We start from the raw sequence: 27,820 nt of genomic DNA on the forward strand, positions 1-27,820 counted from the left end.
CCAGGTCTCTGAGGTATATGTTAGTGCAGGAAGAATGGTGGAGTCGAAAAGATGTGCCCAGAGCCAGAGTTTCTTCATCCTCTTAAACACTTCTTTGATGCGCTTGAAGGCGTCCCATGCTGCTCTCTTCCTCCTGCACAGTTCTGGTGCCAAGTCGTTGCTCATGTCGAGTTCTCGACCCAGGTACACACAATTGCTGCATTCAGAGACGTTCATTCCATTGAGAGCAAATGGAACATCAGGGACTAGTTTGCTTTTCAAGAACATTGTTTTGTGAGATTCAGCAGCAGTCCAACCTTTCCACACTCACTGTTAAAGTCGGCCAGCATTTGTGCCCCTTGGCTAATGTTTAGTGTTATGAGAACGATGTCATCAGCGAAGTGAAGGTGGTATAGTTGCCAACCATCTATCTTCACTCCTATTCCTTCCCATTACAGTCATCACATGATGTTCTAGAGGGTGGCACTGAAGAGTTTTGGTGAAATGGTATCACCCTGCCACACCCCTCTCTTTACATCAATATCACTTCCTTGTAGAGTGGTGAGATCCTGGTGGTGAATCTGTAATACAGCTCGTGGAGGATCTTGATGTACTGAGTTTGAATGCCCTGTTTGGCTGGGCCTCGATGACCGCTTCAGTTTCAACAGAATCAAAGGCCTTCTTTAAATCAGTGAACATTAGACAGAGCGGCATCTTGAACTCTTTCAAAACTTCAATGAGTTTGGTTACTGTGTGGATATGGTCGGTTGTGCTGAATCCTTTTCGGAACCCAACTTGCTCGCATGGTTGTCCTTTGTCTAGTGTTTTGCATGTTCTATTCAGGATGACTCAAGTAAACAACTTGTAGATGAGGGATAACAGGCAGATTGGGTGATAGTTACCAATGTCGTGAATGTCTCCCTTCTTGTACAACAGAATGGTCTTGCTGGTTTTCCACTGGAGCATGTGAAGAGCCAAGTCAGTGTATTGATGAGTACTGGCTGCAGATTCTTCAGGTGTTTTGGTCAGACCTTGTCTGGATCGGGTGCTGTACCCGTCTTTACTGACGAAATGGCGTGTCTGATTTTAGAAGGGTGGACGTTGGGAATGACATATCCATCCTGCAGGATTTGGTATGTGGGTAGTTGGACGTGGCTGTCGAAGAGAACCGAGTAGAAGTTGTGAATAATACTCTCCATTGCCCTTCTGGAAGATGTGATAGATCCATCAGGACGTCGGAGGGCAGTCATCTTGGTCTTGTAGTTGGTAAGCGTTGGGAATACTTTTCCTGGCTTCTGCAACATCGGCCAACACTGCTGCTCTTCTCTCTTGGAAGTCTTACTTTATCGCTTCTCTGAACAGCTTTGCGAGCTTGGACATCAGCCTGTGGTTGCCTGAGGCTCATGCCAAACCACATTGGTGAATGAGCTCGAGAGTTTCTGAAGACAGGCATCTGTTTGTGGCTTTCCCACTCTAGGCATTTTTCACACAATCATTCCTCGTTTATGTTGTCAACGGCAGCATCTTCCCACATTGCTACAATACTGCCAAAGAGCTCCCAGTTAATGGTCAATCTGGGAGTTCTTTTCTTAAACTTAAACTTTACAGTCCTTTCTCCCCACTCTGTGAAGTAGAATTTTGCATGAAGGAGAGAGTGGTCCGATCCCGTCTGGAATTTTGGGACAACAGCGACATCAGTCAGGCAAAACCATCAATTGAATATGATGTGTTCAATCTCATTGTGGAATTGTCCATCAGGAGACTCCCATGTCTAATGTTTAGATTCGGCCTTCTGGAACTGTGAGTTACCATGGATGGTCTTGGTCGACATGATGAACTTAGACAGTCTCTCATTCTGTTCATTCCATTCTAGGCCTTAGGACCCAATGTGGAGTTCTTAGGGCGACCTTCTCGGTCCTATCTTGGCACCACCAACAATGATCTTGTAGAAGGTGTGGTATTCTTTATAGAACTTCTCCAGCTCCATGTAGAACTTCTCAATTTCTTCTTCATCGTAGTTGGATGTTGGTGCTTAGACAACGTAGATAGAAACAGCTGGCAGTGAGCCACATCTATTGAAGCGTAATTGTCCAATTCCAGTTGTTAGGCATTCGAATGAATCAAATGAATCGAACTCAGCCATGTTCATGAGTAAGAAGAATTAATATTGTTAAGATGACCAAACTACCTAAACTACTATATAAATTCAACTCAATTCCCATCCAAATTCAGACAACATTCTTTAAGGAATTAGAAGAGTCAATGATATGCAAGTGGAAGAAAACATAAACAAATGGGACTACATAAAACTAAGAAGCTTCTGCACTTCAAAAGAAACAGTGACCAAAATACAGATAGAACCCACAGAATGGAAAAGAATATTTACCCAATACCATCTGATAAGGGATTAATATCAAGGATATACAACACACTTGTAGAATTGTATAAGAAAAAAACCTCCAACCCCATCAAAAAATGGGGAGAAGAAATGAACAGAGGTTTCCTCAAAAAAGAAATACAAATGGCCAAAAGGCACATAAAAAATGCTCCACATCATTAGTCATCAGGGAAATACAAATCAAAACAACAATGAGATATCGTCTTACACTACAGAGAATAGCACACATTCAAAAGAACAAAAGGAACCAGTGCTGGCGTGGATGTGGGGAAAAAGGGATGCTCCTTCACTGTTGGTGGGAATGATGACTGGTCCAGCCTTTCTGGAAAACAATATGGACAGTCCTTCAAAAACTAGAAATTGAGCTTTTATATGACCCCGCAATACCACTTCTGGGAATATATCCCGAGGATGCAAAAAAGCACAGTTGAAATGACATTTGTACCTATATATTCATTGCAGCACTGTTCACAATAGCCAAAATATGGGAACAACCTGAGTGCCCTAAAACAGATGACTGATTAATGAAACTTTGGTACATCTACACATTGGAATACTGTGCAGCTGTTCTGAGAGATGAAGTCATGAAATTTGCTTATAAATGGATAAATATGGAGAGTATCATGCTAAGTGAAATGAGTCAGAAAGAGAGGGACAGACATAGAGGGACTGCACTCATTTGTGGAGTGTAGGGTAGCATCATATGAGGCTGACACCCAAGGACAGTAGATACAAGGGCCAGGGGGATTACCCCATAGCTGGAGACTGCTTCATGAGTGGAGAGAAGAAGGCAGATAAAATAGAGAAGGGATCACTAAGAAAATGATGGCTGGAGGAACCAGTTGGGATGGGAGACGCATGCCGAAAGTAGATAATGGGCCAAACATGATGATCTCTCAGTGTCTGTATTGCAAACCATAATGCCCAAAAATAGAGAGAGAGTATGGGGAATACTGTCTGCCATAGAGGCAGGGGGAGGGTGGGAAAGGGGGGTTATACCCGGGATATTTATTGGTGGTGGGGAATGTGCACTGGTGGAGGGATGGGTGTTTTATCATTGTGAGATTGTAACCCAAACATGAAAGCTCGTAACTATCTCACAGTGATTCAATGAAATTTAATAAATAAATAAATAAATAATTAAAAAAAAAGAGTCAATGATAAAGTTTTCATGGAATCATTAAAAAATACCCTTACTCATCAAATTCATACTGAAAAGTTAGAAACTGTGAGGTATCTCTTATTACCTAACTTGAAATTATATTTGAAAGCTATATTCATTAAAACAGCATGATACTGAAATAGCACAGACCCAATATCAATGGGTCAGATGAATAGCCAATGACAAAACGTCATCATATATATAATATGTATATATAACTTTATATATTATATATATAATTTACATATATAATTTTTTTTTGTTCTTTAAATTGTGCTATACTTCATCAAATGTTCACAAGTCTGTTTTGATCTATGACCTGCAGTAAATGGGTAGATTACATTTTATCATGAATAAAAATGGGACATTTGCTTTTCTCTTTTCTTTTTTTTTTGCATCTTCTGGCTATCACTTTTATTTTTTTTATTTTTTTATTAGTTTATTTTTAATTAGAGAGTCATCGTGAGGGTACAGTTACAGATCCATACATCTTTGTGCTCATGTTTCCCCCATACAAAGTTCGATAACCCATCCCTTCACCAGTGCCCATTCTCCACCACCAGTAAACCCAACATCCCTCCCCCCCCCAGTCCCGTCTCCCCCCACCCAACCCTGCCACTATGGCAGGGAATTCCCTTTTGTTCTCTCTTCCTGATTAGGTGTTGTGGTTTGCAATAAAGGTGTTGAGTGGCCATTGTGTTCAGTCTCTAGTCTGTATTCGGCCCGCATCACCCTTCCCCCACATGACCTCCAACCACATTTTACTTGGTGGTCCCTTCCCTGAGTTACCCAGAATGAGAGACCAGCCTCCAAGCCATGGAGACAATCTCCTGGTACTTATTTCTACTATTCTTGGACGTTAGTCTTATACATATATAATTTTTGACAAAGCAACTGAGAGCATGAAATGGAGTAAAGACAGCCTCTTCAACTAATGGTGCTGGGAGATAACCATGTGTGAAAATTTAAAGTTGGATCCATTGCTCATGTCTTTCTTTGATCCAATTTGAATGGACAAAAATACATTCAAAGTAGATCAAAGAGCTGGAGATTGGACCAGAATATATAAAATTTGTGCTGGAGCAATAGTACAGTGGTTGGGCGTTCGCCTTTCACGCTGCCGACCGGAGTTCAATTCCTCCCCCCTCTCGGAAAGCTGGGCAAGCTACCGAGAGTATTGAACCCACGCGGCAGAGCCCGGCAAGCTATCCATGCGTATTGGATATGCCAAAAACAGTAACAATAAGTCTCTCAATGAGAGACGTTACTGGTGCCCGCTCAAACAAATCGATGAGCAATGGGATGACAGCGACAGAGGAAAATTTGGAAGAACATTCCAGTATTTGGACCCCAACTGTGTATTCAATAATATGGTGCCATCAGCAAAGGCAATAGAAAACAAAGAGGACTACATAAAATTAAAGTTTTATGTGTTTAAAAATTAACACTGGCGGCAGGCTACAAAATCAACACCCAAAAGTTCATGATTTTCCTACATATAAATAATGAAAGAGAAGAAAGTGATATTTAAAAAAAAATCCTGTTCACACTAGTGCTTCAGAAAATCAAGTAACTCGAAATCAGCTTAATTAAGGAGGTAAATGACCTGTACAAAGAAAACTACAAAATGCTACTCCAAGAAATAAAAGAGAACACGAGGAAATAGAAACATATCCCCTGCTCATGGATTGGGAGAATTAACATTGTCAAAATGGCAACACTCCCCAAAGTATTATACAGATTCAATATGATCCCTATATGAACCCTATATGAACCCATGACATATAGGGTTCATCAATTCGTCAAAGAAATTGATCAAACAATTCGTCAAAGAAATTGATCAAACATTCCTGAAATTCATATGGAACCACAAGCTACCACGAATATCTAAAGCAATTCTTTAGATATTGGGGGAAAAGTTGGGAGGCATCACCTTCCCCAACTTCAAACTCTACTGCAAAGCGGTAATAATTAAAACAGCATGGAATCAGAACAAAGGCAGATCCACAAACCAATGGAACAGGGTTGAATAGCCTTACACACACCCTCAAATATGTGATCATCTAATCTTTGGTCACTTGTATCACTTATCATCCTGTTGATCTTCGATTTGCTCAAGCAGGCACCAGTAACATCTCCATTAGTCCCTGTTGCATGCTAGTGTAGCCTAATAGTATCTGCTTGCTCCAGGAACACGAAGAGCCTCAAACCACTCATTCAGGGTTTTGATGAAGAAGTCCGACCATCTCGTAGGTGGGTGGCCATGCAGTCTTTTGACGTCCGGTGGAATCCAGTGGGTACTAGCTCTAGTCCAGCACTCATCTCTGAATCAGATTACGTGTCTGGCCCATCTGATTTTTGATGCCTCGGCAAACAAGACAGAGTCTCTGATTCTTGATCGTCGATGGAGGCTGGAACTCTGGATTCCTTCTCTCACTGAATAAAACGTGATACTCCAAGCATAGCTCTTTCGATTCCTCTTTGGGATACCCGAATAGTGTTCTCATCCTGTTTTCATTCCTCATATGGAGTTCTCGACCCAGGTACACGTGCAGCTAAATCTCACCAAAATAATGTTCATGAATAACGAACTAATCCTTGATGTTCCATTTGCTCTAAATGGAACAAAAATCTCTGAATCTTTGATAAGGGAGCAAAAAATGTGAAGTGGAGCAAGGAGAGCCTCTTTAACAAATGGTGATAGCAAAACTGGACAGCTACTTGCAAAAAAATGAACTATGACCTCTGCCTAATGCCAGGTACAAAAGTCAGATCAAACTGGAATAAAGATCTCAATATTAGACCCGAATCCATTAGGTACATGGAGGAAAATATAGGCAGAACTCTCCATAACATTGAAGCTAAAAGCATCTTTAAGGATGAAACACCACTACCAACCAAATAGAAGCAAATATAAACAAATGGGACTACATCAAACTAAGAAGTTTCTGCACCTCAAAAGAAACAGTGACCAAAATACAGAGAGAGCCCACGGAATGGGGAAAAAGATTTTACCCAATAGGGGATAAATATCCAGGATATACAAGAGACTAATTGAATTGTACAAGAAAAAACTGTAAATTCCATCAAAAAATGGGGAGTAGAAATTAAAAGAAACTTCCTCAAAAAATAAAATGTACAGAATAGGAAAGGATGTTCACCCAATATCCATCGGATAAGGGGTTGATATCAAGGATTTACAAGGCTCTGGTTGAACTCCACAAGAAGAAAACATCCAACCCCATCAGAAAATGGGGTGATGAAATGAACAGAAACTTTCTCAAGGAAGAAATCCGAATGGCTAAAAGACATGAAAAAATGCTCTTCATCACTAATCATCAGGGAGAAGCAGATCAAAACAACCATGAGATACCATCTCACATCATAGAGACTGGCCCACATCCAAAAGAACAAAAGCAAGTGGTGTTGGCACAGATGTGGGGAGAAAGGGACTCTCCTTCATTGCTGGTGGGAATGCTGACTGGTTCAGCCCTTTTGGAAAAAGTATGGATGATCCTCAAAAAATTAGAAATTGAGCTACCATTTGACCCAGCAATACCACTTCTGGGAGTATATCCCAGAGATGCAAAAAAGTATAGTAAAAGTGACATCTGCACCTATATGTTCATTGCAGCACTGTTCACAATAGCCAGAATCTGGAAAAAACCCGAGTGCCCTAGAACAGATGACTGTTTGAAGAAATTTTGGTACATCTACACAATGGAATACTATGCAGCTGTTAGAAAAGATGAAGTCATGAAATTTGCATATAAATGGATCAACATGGAAAGTATCATGTTGAGTGAAATGAGTCAGAAAGAGAGGGACAGACATAGAAAGATTGCACTCATGTGTGGGATATAAAGAAACAGAATGGGAGACTAACACCCAAGAATAGTAGAGATAAGTACCAAGAAGAGTACTCCACAGAGTGGAAGCTGACCTCACATGCTAGGTGAAGAAGCAGCTCTGATAGAGAAGGGATCACCAAGCAAAAGGTGCTAGGTGGGCCCACTAGGAATGGGAGATACGGGCTGAAAATAGACTATAGACTGAACATGATGCCTACTTAATACCTCTGTAGCAAACCACAACACCCAAAGTGAGAGAGTGAGCAAATGGGAATGCCCTGCCACAGAAGCAGGGTGGGGTGGAGGGGATAGTGTGGAGGTGGTGGGAGGGATGTTGGGACCATTGGTGGTGGAAAATGGACACTGGTGGAGGGATGGGTACTCGATCATTGTATGACTGAAACGTAAGCATGAAAACCTGTAAGTCTGTAACTTTGTCTCACGGTGATTCACTAATTAAAAAAAAAGAACAAATGCACAGAATTATTTATTGCAGTAGTTGATAAAGTAGCTAAGAAATGGAGTTGACTTAGGTGTCCACTGATAAATGAGTGGAATATGAGATGCTGTATATATGTAATATATACACACATACATATACATATATATGTGTATATATACACATGTATATACACACACAAAGAAATACTATGCAGCAGTAAGTAATTAGGAAATAACGCAATTTTCTCCAGTATCAATGGAACTGGATAATATCATGTTAAAGTGAAATTAGTCAGAAGAAGGACAAATACAGAATGATCTCACTTATCTGTGGTATATAGAATAACTAGATAATGAAATGCAATGTATAAAAGAGGAGTTGACTAGAACATTCAAGACCCCAGAGGACAAGGAAATGAAGACCAGATAAAAGAAATAAGGGGAAATTATAAGTGGAAGGGAAGTAATAAGGGCCAGGGTTAAGGACTTTGAATACATCAGTGATATAGAGAAGTGATGTATCTATATATACAACCCACAAAACAAACAACACTGGAAACATAAGATCCAAAATACCAAAATCAAACATAAAAATCTGCCTGTCAATACAGCAAGCTGGGGGTTAGGAGGGAACCCGAGAACACCGGTGGAAGGAAGTTGACACTGGTGGTGCTATTGGTACTAGAACATGCTCTAAACTCAACCATGTGTAATTTTGTAAATCATAGTGTTTAATAAAAATTTTAATAGTAATTTAATAAAATTTTTACAAAGAAAATTAAGTAAAGAAAACTAGAGCTTTCCATGCCATCACATACCATACATAAAGGTAAATGCAAAATGGAGTAATGACCTTGATGTCAAATATCTACTAAACACACTGAAGAAAACATTGGCAAAATGCTCTATAGTATTGACCTCAGAGGAGAATTCAATGAGACAACCTACTGGCAAAGGAAAAAAAAGTAGAAATAACACAGAAATGGAACTATGTTCAACTCAAAAGCATCTGCACAGCCAAAGAAATAATGACCTAAATAAAATGACAACTCATTAAATGGTAAAAAAAAAAACAAAAAACTTCATACATCATAAAAAGCTAATTTCTAAGACATAGAAAGCACTCAAGAGTTAAATAACTAAAATATCAAATGACCTCAACAAAAAATGAGAAAGGGAGCTGAGCAGACACTACTATGAGGAAGACAAAGGCTCCCACTGTTGGAGAGGATGTGGGGAGAAAGGGACCCTTCTACACTGCTGGTGGGAATGCCGGCTAGTTCAGCCCTTTTGGAAAACAATATGGACGATTCTCAAAAAACTAGAGGTTGAACTCCCATTTGACCCAGCAATACCACTGCTGGGAATATATCCCAGAGAAGCAAAAAAGTATAGTCAAAATGACATCTGCACTTATATGTTCATCGCAGCACTGTTTACAATAGCCAGAATCTGGAAAAACCTGAGTGCCCTAGAACAGATGACTGGTTGAAGAAACTTTGGTACATCTATACAATGGAATACTATGCAGCTGTTAGGAAAAATGAGGTCATGAAGTTTGCATATAAGTGGATCAACATGGAAAGTATCATGCTAAGTGAAATGAGTCAGAAAGAGAGAGACAGACATAGAAAGATTGCACTCATCTGTGGAATATAGAATAGTAGACTAGGAGACTAACACCCAAGAATAGTAGAAATAAGTACCAGGAGGTTGACTCCATGGCTTGGAGGCTGGTCTCTCATTCTGGGCAACTCAGAGAAGGAACACCAAGTAAAATGTGGTCGAAGATCATGCGGGGGAGGGGTGACATGTGCCGAATATAGACTAGAGACTGAACACAATGGCCACTCAACACCTTTATTGCAAACCACAACACCTAATCAGAGAGAGAGAACAAAAGGGAATACCCTGCCATAGTGGCAGTGTGGGGTGGGGCGGGGAGATGGGACTGGGGAGGGTGGGAGAGATGCTGGGTTTACTGGTGGTAGAGGATGGGCACTGGTGAAGGGATGGGTTCTCGAACTTTGTATGGGGAAAACATGAGCACAATAATGTATAATTCATTTCAATTCTTAATGTAATTTTATTAGATCAATGAAGTCCAGATTGGAAAAAAAAGAAGACAAAGGCTTCCAACAAGTCTGCTTCACGAGCGGAGGGGAGAAGGCAGATGGAATAGAGAAGGGATCACTAAGAGAAAATGATGGCTGGAGGAATCAGTCGGGATGGGAGATGTGTGCCGAAAGTAGATAATAGACCAAACATGATGACCTCTCAGTTTCTGTGCTGCAAGCCATAATGCCCAAAAGTAGAGAGAGAGTATGGGGAATATTGTCTGCCATGGAGGCAGGGGGAGGGTGGGAAAGGGGGGGGTATACTGGGGATATTGGTGGTGGGGAATGTGCATTGGTGGAGGGATAGGTGCTTGATCATTGTGTGATTATAACCCAAATATGAAAGCTTGTAACTATCTCACAGTGACTCAATAAAATTTTTAAAAATATATGGTGGTGGGAAGGTGTAATGGTGGTGAATTGGTGTTGGAATACTGAATGTAATAAATTATTGTGAACAACTATAAAAATAAAATAAAATTTTTTACAAATTAAAAAAAATTCTAAAAAGGGTTTCCAACATATAAGAAAGTGTTAATTCACCCCTCAATGCCCTGCACTTCCAGAAGTCCAGGCAGTCACATCCACCACCATATGACTCACCCATCCTCCCCGCTCTACAGACACACTAAATATTTGGAGCAGTGCAAGTCAAGCAGCTGAAGTCCAAGGAAACAATGGTCCCCACGACTGATAATTCTGGTGTCTTCAGGAGTGGGGCAAGCCGAACCCCTACCCTGCTGGAGCCTCAGCAGCCACACCCACACCTCACAACTGCAGCCACGCCAGTGGCTGAACTCCACAGTTCATTAATATCCTCTGCAGAGATGCCAAACTGGAGATCATTTCAGGTACTCTGGTGCCCAGACTGAGAACTCTGATGTCTTCTTAGAGTAGTGGTGGGCATCTAGCCCTCCATACCTGCCCTGTATTACCAGAAGCCCGACAACCACACTCACTTTTCACCCCCCACATATCAACTCATTAACCATAGGTCTTGAGATCTCTGAGCAGCTGAGAGACAATTCCTAATTCCTCAATACTGAAATTCAGTAGGTATATACCAAATTCCCACTGACGCCTTGGTCTCCTTTCCTGTAGAGTGGGGATAATCACACCTATCATGAAGGGCAGAGAAGAGGGAGGGCGATAAGGAGGAAAGGGGAAAGTGGGGGAGAGAGGCAGGAAGGAAGAAAAGAAGGAAGGAAAGAAGGAAGGAAGGAAGGAAGGAAGGAAGGAAGGAAGGAAGGAAGGAAGGAAGGAAGGAAGGAAGGAAGGAAGGAAGGAAGGAAGGAAGGAAGGAGGGAGGGATGAGTGAAGGAGGGAGGGAGAAAGGAGAGAGTGAAGGAGAGAGAAAGGGAGGAAGGGAGGGGGAAGGAGGAAGGGTGGGTGGGCCAGGGGACAGTTCAAAGGGCTGGAGTTCAGGCTTGGCATGAGGGAGCCCCTGGTTCAAGGTGGTGAGTCCCAAGATAGCTCAGTAGTACAGCAATTTCCTTACTTGTGTGAGTCACTTTCTGGCACCACCTATGGCCCCCAGCACCGATGCTGGTAGTCCTGAGCACTGAGCCCCTGAGTGTGTGTGTGCTCAAAAGCCAAAACAAAATCAGAAGAGATGTGGAAGGCTGTACCAGGAACCACAGCCCTGCGGCTATTCCTGGCCCAGAAAGACCCTCCCGCTCCCCCCCCTCACTCCCCGCCAGGATCCCCACTGAGTGCCAGAGCCAGCCCTGTCCCTGCGCCAACCCAGGCCCTCCTGCTCTACTTCCTGGCATCCTTGTGTCCACAGGTGACCATGAACAGGAAGCGCCTGGACTTCACCTACAACTTCCTGGGCAGCTGGGGCATCGGGCAGTGCTACGACAGCTCCCCCCTGCCACCACAGCGGCACGTGCATGCCCACGGGCTAGTATAAATTCCAGTGCCTGCCTCACCACGGCTAGGAAAGTAACATAGAAGTCAACTAAACTCAACAAACAAAAACCTTAGCACAGAGGCTCAACTAGCAACAGATAGCTTAGTAAATTCTTAAACAAGGACTTAACAACCCTGTATTGAGATGTAACAGTTTAAACATAAAAATAAAGTTTTATACTTACTTAATACTTGAGCTTTGCTATCTAGTCAAGTTCAAATCTAGAATGTTATCAACTGTTGTGGTTTTGTCTATGTTAAAATAAATTTCAAAAAACACTAAAAATAGAAAAGATGTTTATTATTACTTATTATTAGGGAAATGCAAATAAAAACAATGAGATATTATCGCACATCAATGAGAATAGCATATGTCAGTAAGAGTGGCACAACCAGCATTGATGGGGAAGTGGTGAGAAAGAGACACTTGTTCACTTTCAGTGGGACTGTTATCTGATTTGGTGCTTATGAAAAACAGTATGGAGACACCTAAGAAAATTGAGACTAGAACTTCCATATGAATCAGCAATTCCCCTTCTGGGTATCTGTTTCAAGAACTAAAACATTAAGATGGGCACACCTACAGTCCCCTCAAAACTATTCATAAAATCCAAGATTAGAAATAACCCAAGTGCCTAACAACAGATGGATGGATAATGTTCGTTATACACACTCAGCTTGAGGAAAGGTGAACTCATGCAGTTTACTGCAACCTGTGTAGACCTTGCCATGCTAAGTGAAGTGTCAGAAGGAAAAAGAAAATCGTCAAATAATCTATATCAAACATGAAGTACAAATAAACCAAAGAACCAGAAAGTGACATGGTAGTTCATAATTGGCATGAGGTGGTGGAGGCAGTGGTCGAAGTTTGTGACAGTGATGAGGGTGTTGGTAAAGTGGAATTGCAAGGGTAAAACAATAATATGGAAACTGTTATAACCCATGTTCCCAAGTAAATCAATAATAAAACAAAAGAGGACCAAATTTGAATTGTAATTCTCCAAGTTTGTTGAGTAATTATTTGAGTAACATTGGACTTTATGAATAACATTATCTTAATTTCCCTTCTACCTCCTCGTTAAAAGAACTTTCTGAATAAACTTTTTAACACAACTATAGAAATATAATCCATAATTATAAAAAGGAGCTATAAAGAGAAAAATAATAATTAGTGAATCTCAAACTAAAGAAAAAAATAATGAGGGATCAGCAGAGGAGGTCAAGGCAACCTTGTTATCCAGCAAGTAGCTGGGGTGGAAGGAAGCATTTGAGAGCACCCCACCTTCCAGGTGTAGTTCTGCCATTATTCACTACTATATAGTATTCTTTTAGTTTGCTTGTTTCTGTTCTGTTTGGCGGCTACCCTGCAATGCTGAGGGGTTACTCCTAGAGCTGCACATGGTATACTTAGAGTACACTCCATGTGTAGAGGGTGGAGGGTGTCCCTGCAGGAGAGGATTGTGACCTGGGGAAGCAGAAAAGGTCTTTCTCTGTCAGTAGTCCCCCAAAACCTGCTACTTACTGACCTCTGTGGGTGGAAGCTAAAATGGAAAAGATTTTTCCTATCCTCCTCCTCAGAACTTAAGTGTGACCAGAAAAGTAACAAGCGGTCTGTGCTGTGGGGGTAACACGAAAGGGTCACTGGAGCAGCATGGGGGCTGCCTGGGAGGAAGGGGAGGTGGGCTGGGAGCTGTGAAGGAAGGTCTGAGTGGGAGTGGACTCAGTTCTGCTGTGAGGCTAGAACAGAATGAGGTCACCATGGCAGCACCAGGGCCGGAAGGCCACTCCCTGACTATGGGTTGTATCATTATTTCCCTGGTGCTTCCACTCTCTCCCCAACACACAAAGGGTTAGTGCTCCTACGTTAGTGCATCTCATGCTGCTCTCTCCCAAGTGCAGATTCCTCGGCCCACCCCAGGACCCCAATATCTATGTCTGTTCACCTGCTGTCAGTCAGATACAAGGCTCTGTGGCCCTGCAGGGGCTCTGCCCTGAGGACAACGGGCGAGGACAAGGACAGTAGTGCCCCAGGTACAAGGTTTGTGCTGATGTCGACAGTAGGCAAACCACTCACACAGCACTGCTGTCTCTGGGCTTTCCTGGGTGAGATCAAACCTGGGAGAACTTTTGTTCTATTTGTTTTATGTATTTGTTTTGGGTTTCTAGATTGAACTCAGCGCCTCAAACTTGGCAGCCATGTGACTCATTCTCTCTACCTTCACACCCTGGACCCTGACTTTGTCTCCACACGGCTCTGGGCCAAGCAGGTCTCTGTCCTCTACTCAGTGTCCTCCACGCTTCTCTGGGCACTGAGCTCTTTCGGTTTCATTTCCCCGCTTCAGTCCTGCCTAGAGCATTCCACGGTTATCACGGCCCTGTAAGTTTCGTTGTGGTTCTTCTGACCAAAGAGACTCTCTAAGTGCAGGACAGGCCGCGGGGTCAAAGTTTCCACAGGCCTGACCAGGAAATCCACCTGAACACGGCAGCTCTGGGAGCAGCTGCCCCCGCTCCCGGGCCGACCCCACAGGCACCTTGAGCAGGGGGAGAAGCGGTGGGTGTTGTTTTCACCCCTCCCAAAGCACAGCAACTGCTCACGAGCTCACGGGAGGGAGCTCCTCCTCACAGTGCTCAGCCCCTTCCTACCCACCTACAATTCACAGTCAAGGATTCCTCCCCCCTCTCTCCAGAGCAGTGACTGTCCTTTAGGGTCAGGTGCAAACCCAGAGCAGTGCACAAACATGTCTCTTCACCCCACACTCGTCTTGCTCTGCTCAAGATGCCACTTTGTCTTCCCTTGGGCTACAGATTGAGTCTCTTAAAAGGTGCGAGGGACACAGTCTGTCCCAGCAGAAATCAGTGCCCCCCGCCCCCACCCCCACAGGAAACACTCAGTTCCCTAAAGCGGATTCCCATCAGTCTCTCCCCTCCTGTTGTGGGTAAAATGTATGAGTAGGTATTATAAACCCCATCTTGTTCTCCACAGAATTCTAGATCTTTCTCTCACCCCTTGCTCTGCCTTTCTCCTAATATTAAGAAATGTTTGTGTAAATGATGTGTTTGTGCTGATTGATGAGTCAATCAGAAATGAGAGAAAAGGAAAGGCAGTAGATGCTGTTTCAGATGCTGTCACACAGACCCCACCCCCAGGCAGATGGAACAGAGCCCTGCAGTGGAGGCTTCTGCACAGGGTGGCATTCCCAGAGCATAGGCAGGATACTGCTCTCCCCCTCCCTGCCGCCTGCTGCTCCAAAGCCTTTCTAAACTCCACGCCCCAGAGAAAGGTGGATCTGGGGAACAAGTCCACCATCCACTTTCTTGGTGACGGCATCCGAATAAAGCTGGTTTATTCCCACTATCTTGTGAACGCTTGCCTGGCCTCAGGTTCCAGAACCCTACCCATGGCGCTACAGCACGTTTCATTCCCCTTGTCATTCAAGCCGGCCGTGGTCTCCACCAAACTTCTCTACAACTTCCTCCCACAGCTTCACCTAGAGGGGAAACCTCCAGTGTTTTGTTCAAGTGTCTTCCTGCACCCGGTGGTGCTGAGGGCTTACTCTTGGCTCTGTGAGCAGGGATCACCCTGGGTGGACCGGGGGACTCTAGGGGTGCCAGGGATAGAACCTGGGTCAGACGCGTGCAAGGCAAGCACCCTACCGCTGTACTATCGCCCCGACCCAGTTCGGTTCCGTTCTTAATAAAAGCACACCCATTTTGACATCTGATAAAATGCCCATGATGTTTTCCTTCCTACCTGCACAGGTGCAAATTTTGTTCTATTGCCTACCAGCATGAGCGCCCGCGGGCGCCCTTCCCGTGCCAGCCCTGGAGGTACTGAGCCTTTGGCCCCCAGCACTAGTCCCAGCACCACCACCATCACCACCTGCACCGGGGCGCCCGCCTGCCCTGCCCCCTCCTTTCCCAGCAGCCTTAACTGACTTCCCCCTCTGCAACAGTTTGCATGGAATTCTCCCAGGAAATCCGCTCGCCCCTTAAGATCGCCTTAACCTCCGCAGCCCTGGAGCTCGCGCTCAGGAAGCCCACCCAGGTCTGCACCCGCCGGGTCTTGCAAACTGTCGGTGGCCCCTCCCGAGTTCACCTGCGCTCTAAACCGCTCCCTGAACTCGGGACCCCCGCACTGGGCCGACGCGGCGCCCCTCAGACTTCCGGGAGGAAGAGCGCTGGGTCCTCCGGGCGACCCCTCCCAGTCCAACTATCCCCCGCCGCGACTCACCGTCCTCCGGGGAGAACAGCACCAGGAAGCGGCCCGGGCTCCCGGGACACGGGCACACCTCGCACTCGCCGCCGCCCGACCTCCTGGGGCTCTGGAAGTACAACTGCAACTTGGTGCTCAGGTTCCGCGGGGGGTCGGGGCCCCAGGAGCCCTCGACCAGCAGCGGGAAGGAGCCCGGCGCGGCCATGGGAGCTGCTGGGTTGGCAGGACTGCACGGTCCACCCTAACTGCGACTGGCCTTGACCTTTCGGTTTCCTTTATTGAGAAATGGCTCCCTCTGCTGAGGAAGCGCTGCAGGGGAAGGTTCTCTCCCAGCACTGCAAGCATCGCTGAGGCAGCCCCTGGCACCCTCTACCTGCTGGCCCACCCGCAGACTCGGAGCAGACAGCAGCACCCACAAACACACAATTGGCTTTATTTCTTTGGCAGGCTGGGGTTTCAACTGCAAAGTAATGGCACCTGAAAGAGGAAGCCTCAGTTTCCCCCCTTGCCACTGCTGTCTGTGGCTCCATTTTAGATGACGTAAGTCTACATTTTAGACATTCCTGAAAATTCCTGAATTCTCTCTGAGACTGGGTAGCTTACTCTTTCCCAAGACCATAAATTCTGCCCCAGCTCTTGGGCACCAGATGACTAAGATAATAGACAATATCCAGGGAGATGGTCCAATGAAAAACTTAAGCAATACAGGGTGTTAGTCTTGACAACATAGCCAGACCCTAAATTAGCAAGACATTTCTGGGAAACAAACGGGAATTCTCTCATAATTTGTTTGCTAAGTAACACAAAGACCCATTTTCCTATAACCCCACCCCCTTGCCAATTAATCAATTCCTACACAAAGATTCTCCCCTGTTGGGGAATATCTTTCTCTTCTACTTACTTTCCAATAAACTTTTCTGTTTTCTAACTTTGAGCATCTTATCTTTGAAAATCCTGAAGAATCTGAGAACCTGCTGTCCACCCCTGTGTAAAACCAAAGGATTCAGAATTTTCAGGTATTTGTTTAACTATTAGCTATCAGAAACTGGCCTTACTTTTTTCCTTTTGTATTTTGCTTTATTCTGTGGAGATCATATGGTTAGAAGTGTGGAGAAGCAAGATATTTACAATATTTTCCTGGAATCTTTATGACGCAGCATGCACTGCAGATGGATTCAATGTCCTTTAGCTGAAAGCTGTGGTGACTCCCAGGAGTAATGCTGCCATGGGACCCCTGTTCTGGGGAGGAATATAGGATGTTCCTTGACAAAAGCCAGGGCTCCCAGCCCAGGTATGGGAATAAAAGGGTGTTTCTGTTTGTTATGGGGCCACACCTGGCAGTGCTCAGGACTTTGTACTGCAGCCTTACCTGACTTGCTCCTGGTGGTGCACACAGAACCAAATGTGATACCAGGGATCGAACCCAGGTCAGCCACATGCAAAGCAAGCACCTGCTGTACTACTTCTCTGTCTCACATCTTTCAAAATTATGATTTATTGGAGGGTTCTTGCAAGCTGGGGGTAAAATAGACACTCCCTGAATTCCAAGTTAAATGACATACCCTCACACGGAGAGATGAAGGGACTAGAAAAGGGCAGGAGTGACTGTCACCGGGGTGCCTCCAGGACACCTGACCTGTCAGTGAGAGGGCATTTGTGACTATGAGCACAGACCTCAACAGAGTGGCTGTGCTGGACATGGCAGGAGGCACAGTGAGAGCTGGGGGAGCAGACTGATGCCGGCAACTGCAGACCCCAGTCCCCGAAGCAGCTAAGGAGACAGGTCTGAGGGGCAGATACACTCCTGCTCTGGGTGCTGCCAGAGGTTCAGCCAGCTGTTGGTTCCCGCAGGTGCCTATGCACTGCATGGGTTAAACTGACAGCATGGGGGATGACAGCTTAGCTGTGACCCCTGATCCATGAAGCCAGAATTCTAGCCTGGGTGTGGAGAGGGTCTGATTGTGGAGCTGATTAGAATGAATAATCTTTACTATGACCAAATCCTAAAGGCGTTCAGTTCTGGGTCTGACCTTGGCTTACTTCAGAGTACCTGTTCTACCCACACCTGAGCCACTGCAGGGATCATGTTCACCTACTGTGTTTTCTACTTCTAGTCAGAGCAGATAAACTGAATGCAGTTTGGAAGAAAGTCAGGGATTTTAAATGACCACATTCACACTGTTTGTGAATTATTCTTGCTTACCTACCTATAATTACTTTAAAGACTATTATCTGGTTGAAGTCCAAACCCATACATACCCTCCTCCTGGCTATACTTATTCATACCTTAGAAAAGTAGGTAAGCTATACTTAAATCAATAACAAATATTTCCATGGAAAAAAAGTAAAAGAGATAGGAACACTTCCTTTTTGTAATTTTGTAATAATTTAAGAATATTCATAATAACAATTTTCTACTTATTTACACTTGTACCAACACATATAAAAGAGTTATTAATGAAGACTATGGACATATCGCTGAAAAAAGTATAAGTAAGGAAGGGGTCAGGGAGATAGTTTAGGGTATTAGGCACTTGCCTTCCTCCCAGCTGACCCTGGTTCTATCCCAGCACCACATATGGTGCCTCAAGCTCTGCCAGGAGAAATCCTTGAGCACAGAGTAAGGAGTAAACCCTGAGCACTATCAGGCATGCTCCCCCAAAAAAGGATAAATAATTAAATAATACCCTTAAGTGATGAATAAAAACACTAATAGACATTTTTAGTACAAACAATGGGATTTACTTTTTCTAAGTGCACAAAAAACTTTTTCAAGTATAGACCATATGTTGGATTCATAATAGATATCAATAAATTTATGAAAATATAAGTCATAATAAATATTTTTAGAAAACAATACCATAAAATAGAACTCAATCAAAAAAAGACAATTGAAAAAATTTCAGTCATCAGGAGTGCAAATAATATTTTTCTCAGCAATCACTGAGTTGGTGAGGAAATTAAAGAAGAAATTTAAATTGCCTTTTCAGATAAACAAAAATGAAAACAGTTATCAAAACCTATAGGAAGGGATATTGAGGAGAATGACTAGTGATCCATCCTTTCAAAAGGGAAGAAGAGAAGGAGTTAGGAGGTAGCACAGGACTCAGGGACATAGCTGTGCGTGCAGTATACCCTGCTTGATCCCGAGCACTGCACAGCCCACTGAGAACTGCCAAATGGAAAAAAAAACAACAAATAAAATGAAGTTAGTAGAAGAAAAAGAAACAGTACAGGAGCTGGAGATATAGTACAGTGGGTAGGGGGCTTATCTTGCATGCAGCCCGATGGGTTTAGTCCCTGGCACCGCATGTGGTCCCCTGAGCCCAGCCAGGAGTCATCCCTGAGCAGAACAAAGACAGAAAGATGGTTCATAAATCTGGCTAAAACATGTAATCTTAACTTGTTGGATGCTACTTTGACCTCAGATCATACAACTCAAGGAAAAAGATGCTTAGATCAAAGGATGAAAGTAGTAGTAGACTGATACTTAGTTTTATTTATATCACTGTCATAATAGAAGAGAAAATTTAATAAAGAAACTTTAAAACTTCTGTATTGATTAAAATGAAAATGATTTAATTTAGGTTAAAATTAAACCTAAAATCATATATATATATTTCTGTATTGATTAAAATGGAGGAAACTTAAAATCATATATTGGAACAGGCTGTCTGTAGAGGGAGCTCTACTGTTGTAATGCTGATTGTCAATGCTCTCAAACAGAAGGAAATTAACTAACACAAACAGGACACATTTTACATCAGTGAAGAAAAACATAGGAGTATGACACCATCCTCACTGAGCAGCAGCCGTAGCCACCTATCAGTACTGTGTTACCCACAGCAATCTGCCTTCTAACTTGAGAAAACCAGCAGTGTCTCCATGGGAAGGGGAAATAGCATGGCAGATTGCATTCTGACCTTAAGACTAGAAGAGTCCTCCATTATCCATGGTTTATTTCCCTATGATTTCCATTACCTGCAGTCAACAGTGGTCCAAAATTAGTAGCTTAAAAAAAGTACTTCAGGGCTAGAATGATAGTACAGCCAGAAGTGTGCTTGTTTTGCAAATGGCTGACCCAGGTTCATCCTTGGCATCGCATATGTCCCAGGAGTAAGTGCTGAGCACTGCTAGGAGAGCATCTCCAAAAAAAACAAACAAGAAGGAAATCTGTTGAGAAGGTTCTGAACAGAAAGCCAGTGCTGGGGCAGTGGTGCGCATGTGGTTCAAGAATGTTCCTGCTCCAGACTCATAGCTATGCTGTAGCTTTATCCACTCATCTGTTCTTGACCCCCTCCCCAACCAAACAAGAAGCAAGAAGGGAATTATTGTACAATTTGCAACTACAGACCATTGTGAGCTGGGATTTATATTGTTTTCACATTTTAGTTTTTAATTTAATTTTATACTGAAGTAATATGGCTTTTATTGGATGAAATGTATTTAGGAAGGTGTGAGACAAAGGAGAACTAAATGGATACATGTTTAAGAGAAAACGCAGAGGAGCAAGCAGAGAGACACAGAGACAAGCAAGCGAGATACGTGTTAGAGGGAGAACCTGGGCTTGAAGAGTAAGTCCAGAAGCTGCTTCAGAGAGTAATGACATTCATGTAGCTATTTTAAAAAAGAAATTTCTTTTTCTTAAGACATCATTGAATAAAAACACCAGTTGCAACAGAAGTAACTATAAACTGAAAACATTTAAATGTATATCTGATATATTGTATAGTTTTAAATATAACCTTAATTGCATCTTAAAACTAAGATATAATTTGTTTTGTTTGGGGGCATACCCTGAAGGGCTCAAGGTTTACTCCTAGCTCTATACTCAGGGATCATTGCTGGTGATGCACTGGGGACCATATGGGATGCCAGCGATCAAACAAGTGTTGGCTGCATGCAAGGGAAGCACCCTACCCATTGTACTATCACTCCAACCCTAAGATGTAATTCTGAATATTTTATTTTACATTTGTGGTGTTCCCAGTCCTATGTTTCAAAATTTTAGTAACTGGATTAGAGATATGGAGGATGGGTTAAGGCACTTGCCCTGCATATGACTTACCCAGGTTCAGTCTCAGGTACCACATACAGCCTCCGAGTATCACCAGAGATGATTCCTGAGCACAGGGTGATTCCTGAGCACTTCTGGGTATCACCCCAACCCCCAAACAAAAATAAAACTAAATAGGTAAGTAAAAATGGGTGTTATTTTTTTTTTTGCTTTCTGGGTCACACCTGACGATGCACAGGGGTTACTCCTGGCTCTGCACTCAGGAATTACCCCTGGCGGTGCTCAGGGGACCATATGGGATGCTGGGAATCGAACCTGGTTCGGCCGCGTGCAAGGCAAACGCCCTACCCGCTGTGCTATTGCTCCAGCCCCAAAAATGGGTGTTATTTTAAAAATAAAATTTAGTAGTTTTAACTTGTAATGAGGCATGAAAAACTGTCTTGAGAACAGAAACAAAAGCAGAAGATTAGATTTAACTTTCTCTTTTGAGAAAGCATAGATTTTTTTCACTAATTTTTTTGTTGATTCATTATAAAATCATTACTTCAAGCACTAGAATATCCAAAAAATTGTGTATGAGGGTAGAGGAAGGCCTCTAAGAACATGTGCTCTCATGTGAAGTGTACCAATCAAAGGATAAAAGTCCAGACTGAGTTCTCCCATATCTAAGAGGGTTGGTGTGGGGGAGAGAAGTTAATGAAATCAGGAAAGGCTTATGAAATGTCCCAATGGTAGAAGAAATGATTCAGTTTATGGAATATTTATTTACACATGTGTTCCTTTAGTTGGAAATGATCATTCTGGACAAGAACTGAGTGCTGAAAGGAGGTAAAGTGACATGTATAATATCCTATCAGTGATAGTATTATAAACCACAATGACTAAAAGAAAAAAGGAAAATAGTAGAGAGGGAGGGAGGGGGAGTGAGAGGGAGAGAGGGGTGAGGAGAGAGAGAGAGAGAGAGAGAAAAGGGTCTGCAAGGTGCAAGGAGGCAATAGAGGCAGGCTATGGGGTCTGGGTGGGGAGAGGGCAGTAGGGAAACTGGGGACATTGGTGGTGAAAAATGTACCGATGAAGGGATGGATGTTGGAACATTGTACAACTGACAATCATAAACAACTTTCTGTTTATCTCATGATGATTCCATTAAAAATAAAAAAATTGATGTGTTCTTTGGAGTTAGTTATTATTAATAGTCTAACACAGTCCAGCTGCCTCCAGTCCTCAGTACCATAAATATCCTAATATACAAAATAAGAAGATCCTGGGAGCAAGAACTTGCACAGAGCTTTTATTTCAGTTTATTATAACAAAGTTTTACTGCTGTCAATCTGAAATTTTATATACTAAACTTTATTATAGTTAGTGCATAGTGAAAAACAATATATCAATATATATAGGATTTGATACTGATCCATTGGTGATCTTTGAGTATATTCCCTTAGCAATGGGGCAGGGAGAGGGGTTTCTGCAATGTTGTTCTCTATTCCTGAAAAAATAAACCTATTCTTATTTTTGATAAATTTGAGGTACATGGTGTTGGAATGCAGTGGTGTGTATCTGACTTATATTGTCAAAGGTATTAATCAGAAGTCTGGTTCTTTCCAGTCATAAATGAGAAACTGAAGATTTCAATGACCATGATTCTTTAATCTTAGGAAGAGCTGTTAAAAGACAAAACTTGTTTTACAACTGGAAGTGTATAGACAAATAATTTCTGAAAGGCCAATGTTACTTTCGAAAAGTAATGAGATACTCTGGGTATGCCTGATAGTCATAAAAAACCACAAATATGGTGGGATTCTGTATACTGTCTGTGACAGTATCATACAGATCAGTAGAATTTTGAGGATTTTTTGGAGGAGGCACAATCAAGGAGCTATTCCCAAGTGTGGAGAATCCAGTGAGAACTCGCACATAATACATGTATTTTTTTCCATTAGCATCTGGTACAGAATATTTGTCGTCAGCAGAATATTTGGCATTAACAGCAAAATATGTTCCTTTTCCAAATGCCACAGCTGTGAAGAGAGAGAAAAAACATTTTTAAGAATTTCATTTTAGGGGCTGGAGTGATAGTACAGCTGGTAGGGCATTTGCCTTGCATTTGGCAGACCAGAGTTCGATTCCCAGCATCCCATGTGATCCCCTGAGCACTGCTAGGAGTGATTCCTGAGTACACAGCCAGGGGTAACCCCTGTGCATCACCAGATGTGATTAAAAATGCCAAAATTTTTTTTTCATTTTATCCTGTAAAGTGACATGTTGATCCACATGTCAAAAAAAAGTTTGGGGTACAACAGGTGGGGCATTTGCCTTGAACAACTGACCTGGGCTCAATCCGTGGCACCACAAATGGTGCCCTGAGCCTCATCAGAAGTGATGCTTGAGTACAGAGCTAGGGTTAAACATTGACCATCACCAAGTAAAGCCTCCTCCAGAAAAAACGTCATAAAATGATGTTCAGTTCTCATCTTTCCTCTTTTAGAGTTTTATTCATTTACTATTGGTTGATAATACCATGCAGCTTTTAGGATACAGATCTATACACTACTATAAATCTCACCAAACTGAGCACCAAAGTTCTAGTGCCAATTCCAGGATTAAATTAACCTCCTAAGGACTGGAGCTATAGTACAGTGGAGAGGGCGTTTGCCTTACATGCGACCAACCCAGGTTAGATTCTCAGCATCCCTTGAGCACCGCCAGGAGTAATTACTGAGTGTAAAACCAGGAGTAAGCCATGTGCATCGCCGGATGTGACCCAAAAGGAAAAAAAATTAATCTCCTAATACCACTGCTCCTACCTGTTTTCCCTCCCGACTCTGAAGAGCATCATTATTCTTCAGACTTATTTTTGTTATTTTCTAGTTTGCTTTGTCTTATATATTCCACATATAAAATAAACATCCTATAATTGTGTTTAATTCTCAGACTTTTTAGCACAGCGGGTAGGGCATTTCTCTTGCACGCGGCTGACCCAGGTTCGATTCCTCAGACCCTCTCGGAGAGCCGGGCAAGCTACTGAGATTATATGCCCACAGGGCAAAGCCTGGCAAGCTACCCGTGGCGTATTTGGTATGCCAAAAACAGTAGCAACAAGTCTCACAATGAAGACATTACTGGTGCCTGCTTGAGAAAATCGATGAGCGATGGGATGACAGTGACAGTGACCGTTTTTATCTTCTTCAGATTTTCTCCTATGAGTGATATTTATGGGTCAGTGATATTTCATTTTTAAAATTTAAAGTAATTTCCATACAGTTTTTCATAGAGGCGACACCAATTTCCATTTCTATCAATATAAGGCATCCTTTTTTTCTCTACATCCTCACCAACACATATTGTTTCTAGTATTTTTTTAGGGAGTGTGTGTGGGGAGGGCACATCTAATAGTGCTCAGGGCTCACTACTGGCTCTGCACTCAGGCATTATTCCAGGCAGGCTTGGGGGACTCTATGGGGTTCTGGGGATCAAATCCAGGTTTAGTCTTTTAAATGCAGACCTTTGTCACAGGTATAGATATCTCATTTCAGTTTTGATTTGCTTTAGCCTAATACAAAGTCAAATTAAATATTTTTCATAGGCCTGTTGTCCATGTCTTTATTGTTTTTGAGAAGTGTCTATTAAATCTTTGTACATTGATAATGTAAACTTAAATATTATTTTTTGAAAAGTAGAAGCTAGTCTGTACCAACAGAGACCTGACAGCTGAAAACCTCCAGAACCCAGTTGCCTCCATGCTCACAATCAATCTCCACATGCTCAGGATGAGTGAATCACACACATGAGAATGAATCTCCTGAAAAACTCAGGTATGTGGGTTGTGACAGAAATCTCCATGCTCTTAGGGAGTCAGGAATGGGCCATCTCCCCTCCATCTCTCTATTCTTCCAAGACCCTGGCAGTCATGCCCATGAACTGACTCAGGCCCCATATAAGCTCTTTAACAGCCATGTTCCAGAGACTCACAGATAAATCCTAGAAGAGAGCATTAAGCTGCAGAGAGATGCCTCTAGATCCCAAAGTAACCATCCAATTAAAAATTTAACTCCAGCTGTATCACTCTGTTTAAAATTTTAGAATTCACGTGTAATGTGACTGTGCAACATTTCATACCCGTCATTCATCGATGTGCCAAGATACAAGGACTTAATGTCTCCAGGGTGAGATGCAATGATCTTCACACACGTTTCTCTAAGGAAACTTTTTGGATCTATGTTAGTGAATTATTCATAACAAGCAATACAAAATCAATTATTTAGGCTCTGCCTTTGTGTCAGGGTTGTATGGTGGTGGGAAAATTCCAAATAATGGTGATGGGAAGGTGTAATAGTGGTGGGTTGGTGTTGGAATATTGAGTGTAATTATTGTGATCAAGTTTATAAAAATAAAATAAAACAAAAAATTTAAAATAAAACAGCAGCAACTGATGAGATAGTACAGAGATTAAGACATTTGCTTTGCACACTGCTACAAACCTGGGTTTGATACTGGTACTGCTTATATTGCCCCAAGTACTGCCAGGAGGGATCCCTGAGCACAGAGCCAGGAGTAAGTTCTGAGCAACACCAGGTGTGACCTAATGCCCTATAGATAGGAACTTAAAATAATTATAAAAATAAGATATTTCTATTTATATGTAGTCTGAGACCACAAAAAATGACTGTAAAATAATAGAAAACTACTTAAAATTAAATAAATAAAAGATCTTCTGCCCATGAAAAAATTATGCTGTAAATTTTTTGCTGTTGTTAAATTGCTTGATCATACAATTTTTAAATTGTTCATTGTTTAAAAATTTTTAAATTGTTTGATCAAACAATTTAACAACAACAAAAAATTTACACCACAGTTTTTTTCATGGGAAGAAGATCTTTTATTTATTTAATTTTAAGTATGCATGTCGCACAGCAGAGCCTGGCAAGCTACCCGTGACATATTCGATATGCCAAAAACAGTAACAACAAGTCTCGCAATGGAGACATTACTGGTGCCTGCTCAAGCAAATCGATGAACAATGGGACGACAGTGCTACTATACATATTATATATATATGTATATATAAATTCTGAATATTAATTCTTGTCTCATGTCTAATGTGCAAACAATAAGTTGTAATATATCTGATCCTGATTATCTAAATGTATTGCTTGATTCAGTATTCACTATTTGAGAATCTTTGCATGTCTTTTCATAAATATACCAGTCTATAGTTTACATTCTGTGTTATTTCCTCCCTCCCTCCCTCCCTCCCTCCCTTCCTTCCTTCCTTCCTTCCTTCCTTCCTTCCTTCCTTCCTTCCTTCCTTCCTTCCTTCCTTCCTTCCTTCCTTCCTTCCTTTCTTGTAAACTTCATCTCCTAAATGAGTTTTGGATCATTCCATTTCTTCAATTTTTTGGAAAAATTTGAGAAAAATAGTTACTATATTTTCTTTGAAAATGTGGTAGAATTCCCTAGTAATGACTTCAGGTTTGATTCTGGGCTTTATATATATATATATATATCCCAGAATATATATAATATATATTATATAATATATAATATATATTATATATATAAAGCTCAAGAATACACACGCACACGTACATCTAGGCCTATGTTCCACGAACACTCCCGCCACCACACACCACCCATTCTTTTGAAGGATGGGAGGAAGTTCCTTTAGGGACCCTGTTTTATGGAGGGAGTGGAGTCTCTGTGGTTGAATTAACTCAGCCTCACCTCAAACATTAACTTTTATTCATGAATTTCCATCTGCCTTTCATTTGGATTGTATTCCTACTGATTATCTCCATTTATTCATTTTCTCCCTTCTCAATGTTTTTATTCAAGATTTTGGTCTATATTTATTATGAGGATTTTATCAGTCTCTTATCAAAGATAGTCTTTTTGTGCTGGTATCAACTTGTCCTTAGGCTAAAAATATCTTGGTCTTTGTTCCTCTCCTTTAATATTCTGTAATGTTTCACTTTATTCTTGTTTGTATTTCTGATTATTAATATTTAACACATTGCAGAAGATTTTTTTATTCTTCCTTTCCTATAAAAGAATGAATTTTTATATTTTTTATAATGCAGGTATAATGACAGTAAAATATTATACTATATGTGTTTATGCAAATGGCTTTATTTCCCTACCATATTTTACTTATATTGCTAGTAGTTTTATCATTTAGAATTGTGAACTAGCTATTCCACACTTTCCTTCATGTAGAAATCTACTAAAATATTATATAGCCTGATTGGGGTTATTCTATGTACTATTCTATGATATGTATTTTTCACCTTGAAACATTTAAATTTTTTTAAGTTGTTTTTTTCTGATTAACAATGTTGTGTCTTGTATATAGATGCTGTATTTGTATTTAGATCCTTGGTTGCTCTGTAAGCTTCTCACATTTCTATGATTAGTTCTTTCCAAAGGTTTCTGCTCTTCTTTCTCTAATTAGGCTGTATTCCTTTTGCTCTCTTCACCATCTTTTATATGTTCTTATGTAACTGTTATTTTCTTATATAACTGTTAATCTTATTTCATATCCTAAAAACTTTATTGCAATTTTTCCTAAAGTTTGGTTCTTTCCTCTTTCATTTGAATCACTTCTGAAACTTTATCCTAGATTTCAAAGTTTATTTCCTCAGAAAATTAAATCTGCTTACTATGCTCAAGGAATTTTCAATTTCATTGGAGTATCTCAATTTTGAATATTTTATAGTTTCAATCATTTGATG

The 27,820-nt window shown here is 41.8% G+C and overlaps 2 protein-coding genes across 3 annotated transcripts in view; both read right to left on the bottom strand.

The window, feature by feature from the left end:
* The window catches only part of LOC101556968 (protein mono-ADP-ribosyltransferase PARP14), a 119,631-nt gene extending 103,354 nt beyond the window's left edge, over positions 1–16,277 (bottom strand). For both annotated transcript variants that reach the window (XM_055129361.1, XM_012932315.2), the window contains exon 1: positions 16,091–16,277. In XM_055129361.1, coding sequence (XP_054985336.1) covers positions 16,091–16,277 — 187 coding nt within the window. The remainder of the gene's footprint in view (positions 1–16,090) is intronic.
* A 6,543-nt stretch (positions 16,278–22,820) lies between these two features.
* LOC129398791 (protein mono-ADP-ribosyltransferase PARP14-like) overlaps positions 22,821–27,820 on the bottom strand; it is a 129,463-nt gene continuing 124,463 nt past the window's right edge. The window contains exon 17 of the mRNA XM_055128147.1: positions 22,821–23,110. Within this exon, the coding sequence (XP_054984122.1) occupies positions 22,821–23,110 (290 nt within the window). The remainder of the gene's footprint in view (positions 23,111–27,820) is intronic.

This window comes from Sorex araneus, chromosome 2 (genome assembly GCF_027595985.1).
Source record: "Sorex araneus isolate mSorAra2 chromosome 2, mSorAra2.pri, whole genome shotgun sequence".
Taxonomy (NCBI): domain Eukaryota; kingdom Metazoa; phylum Chordata; class Mammalia; order Eulipotyphla; family Soricidae; genus Sorex; species Sorex araneus.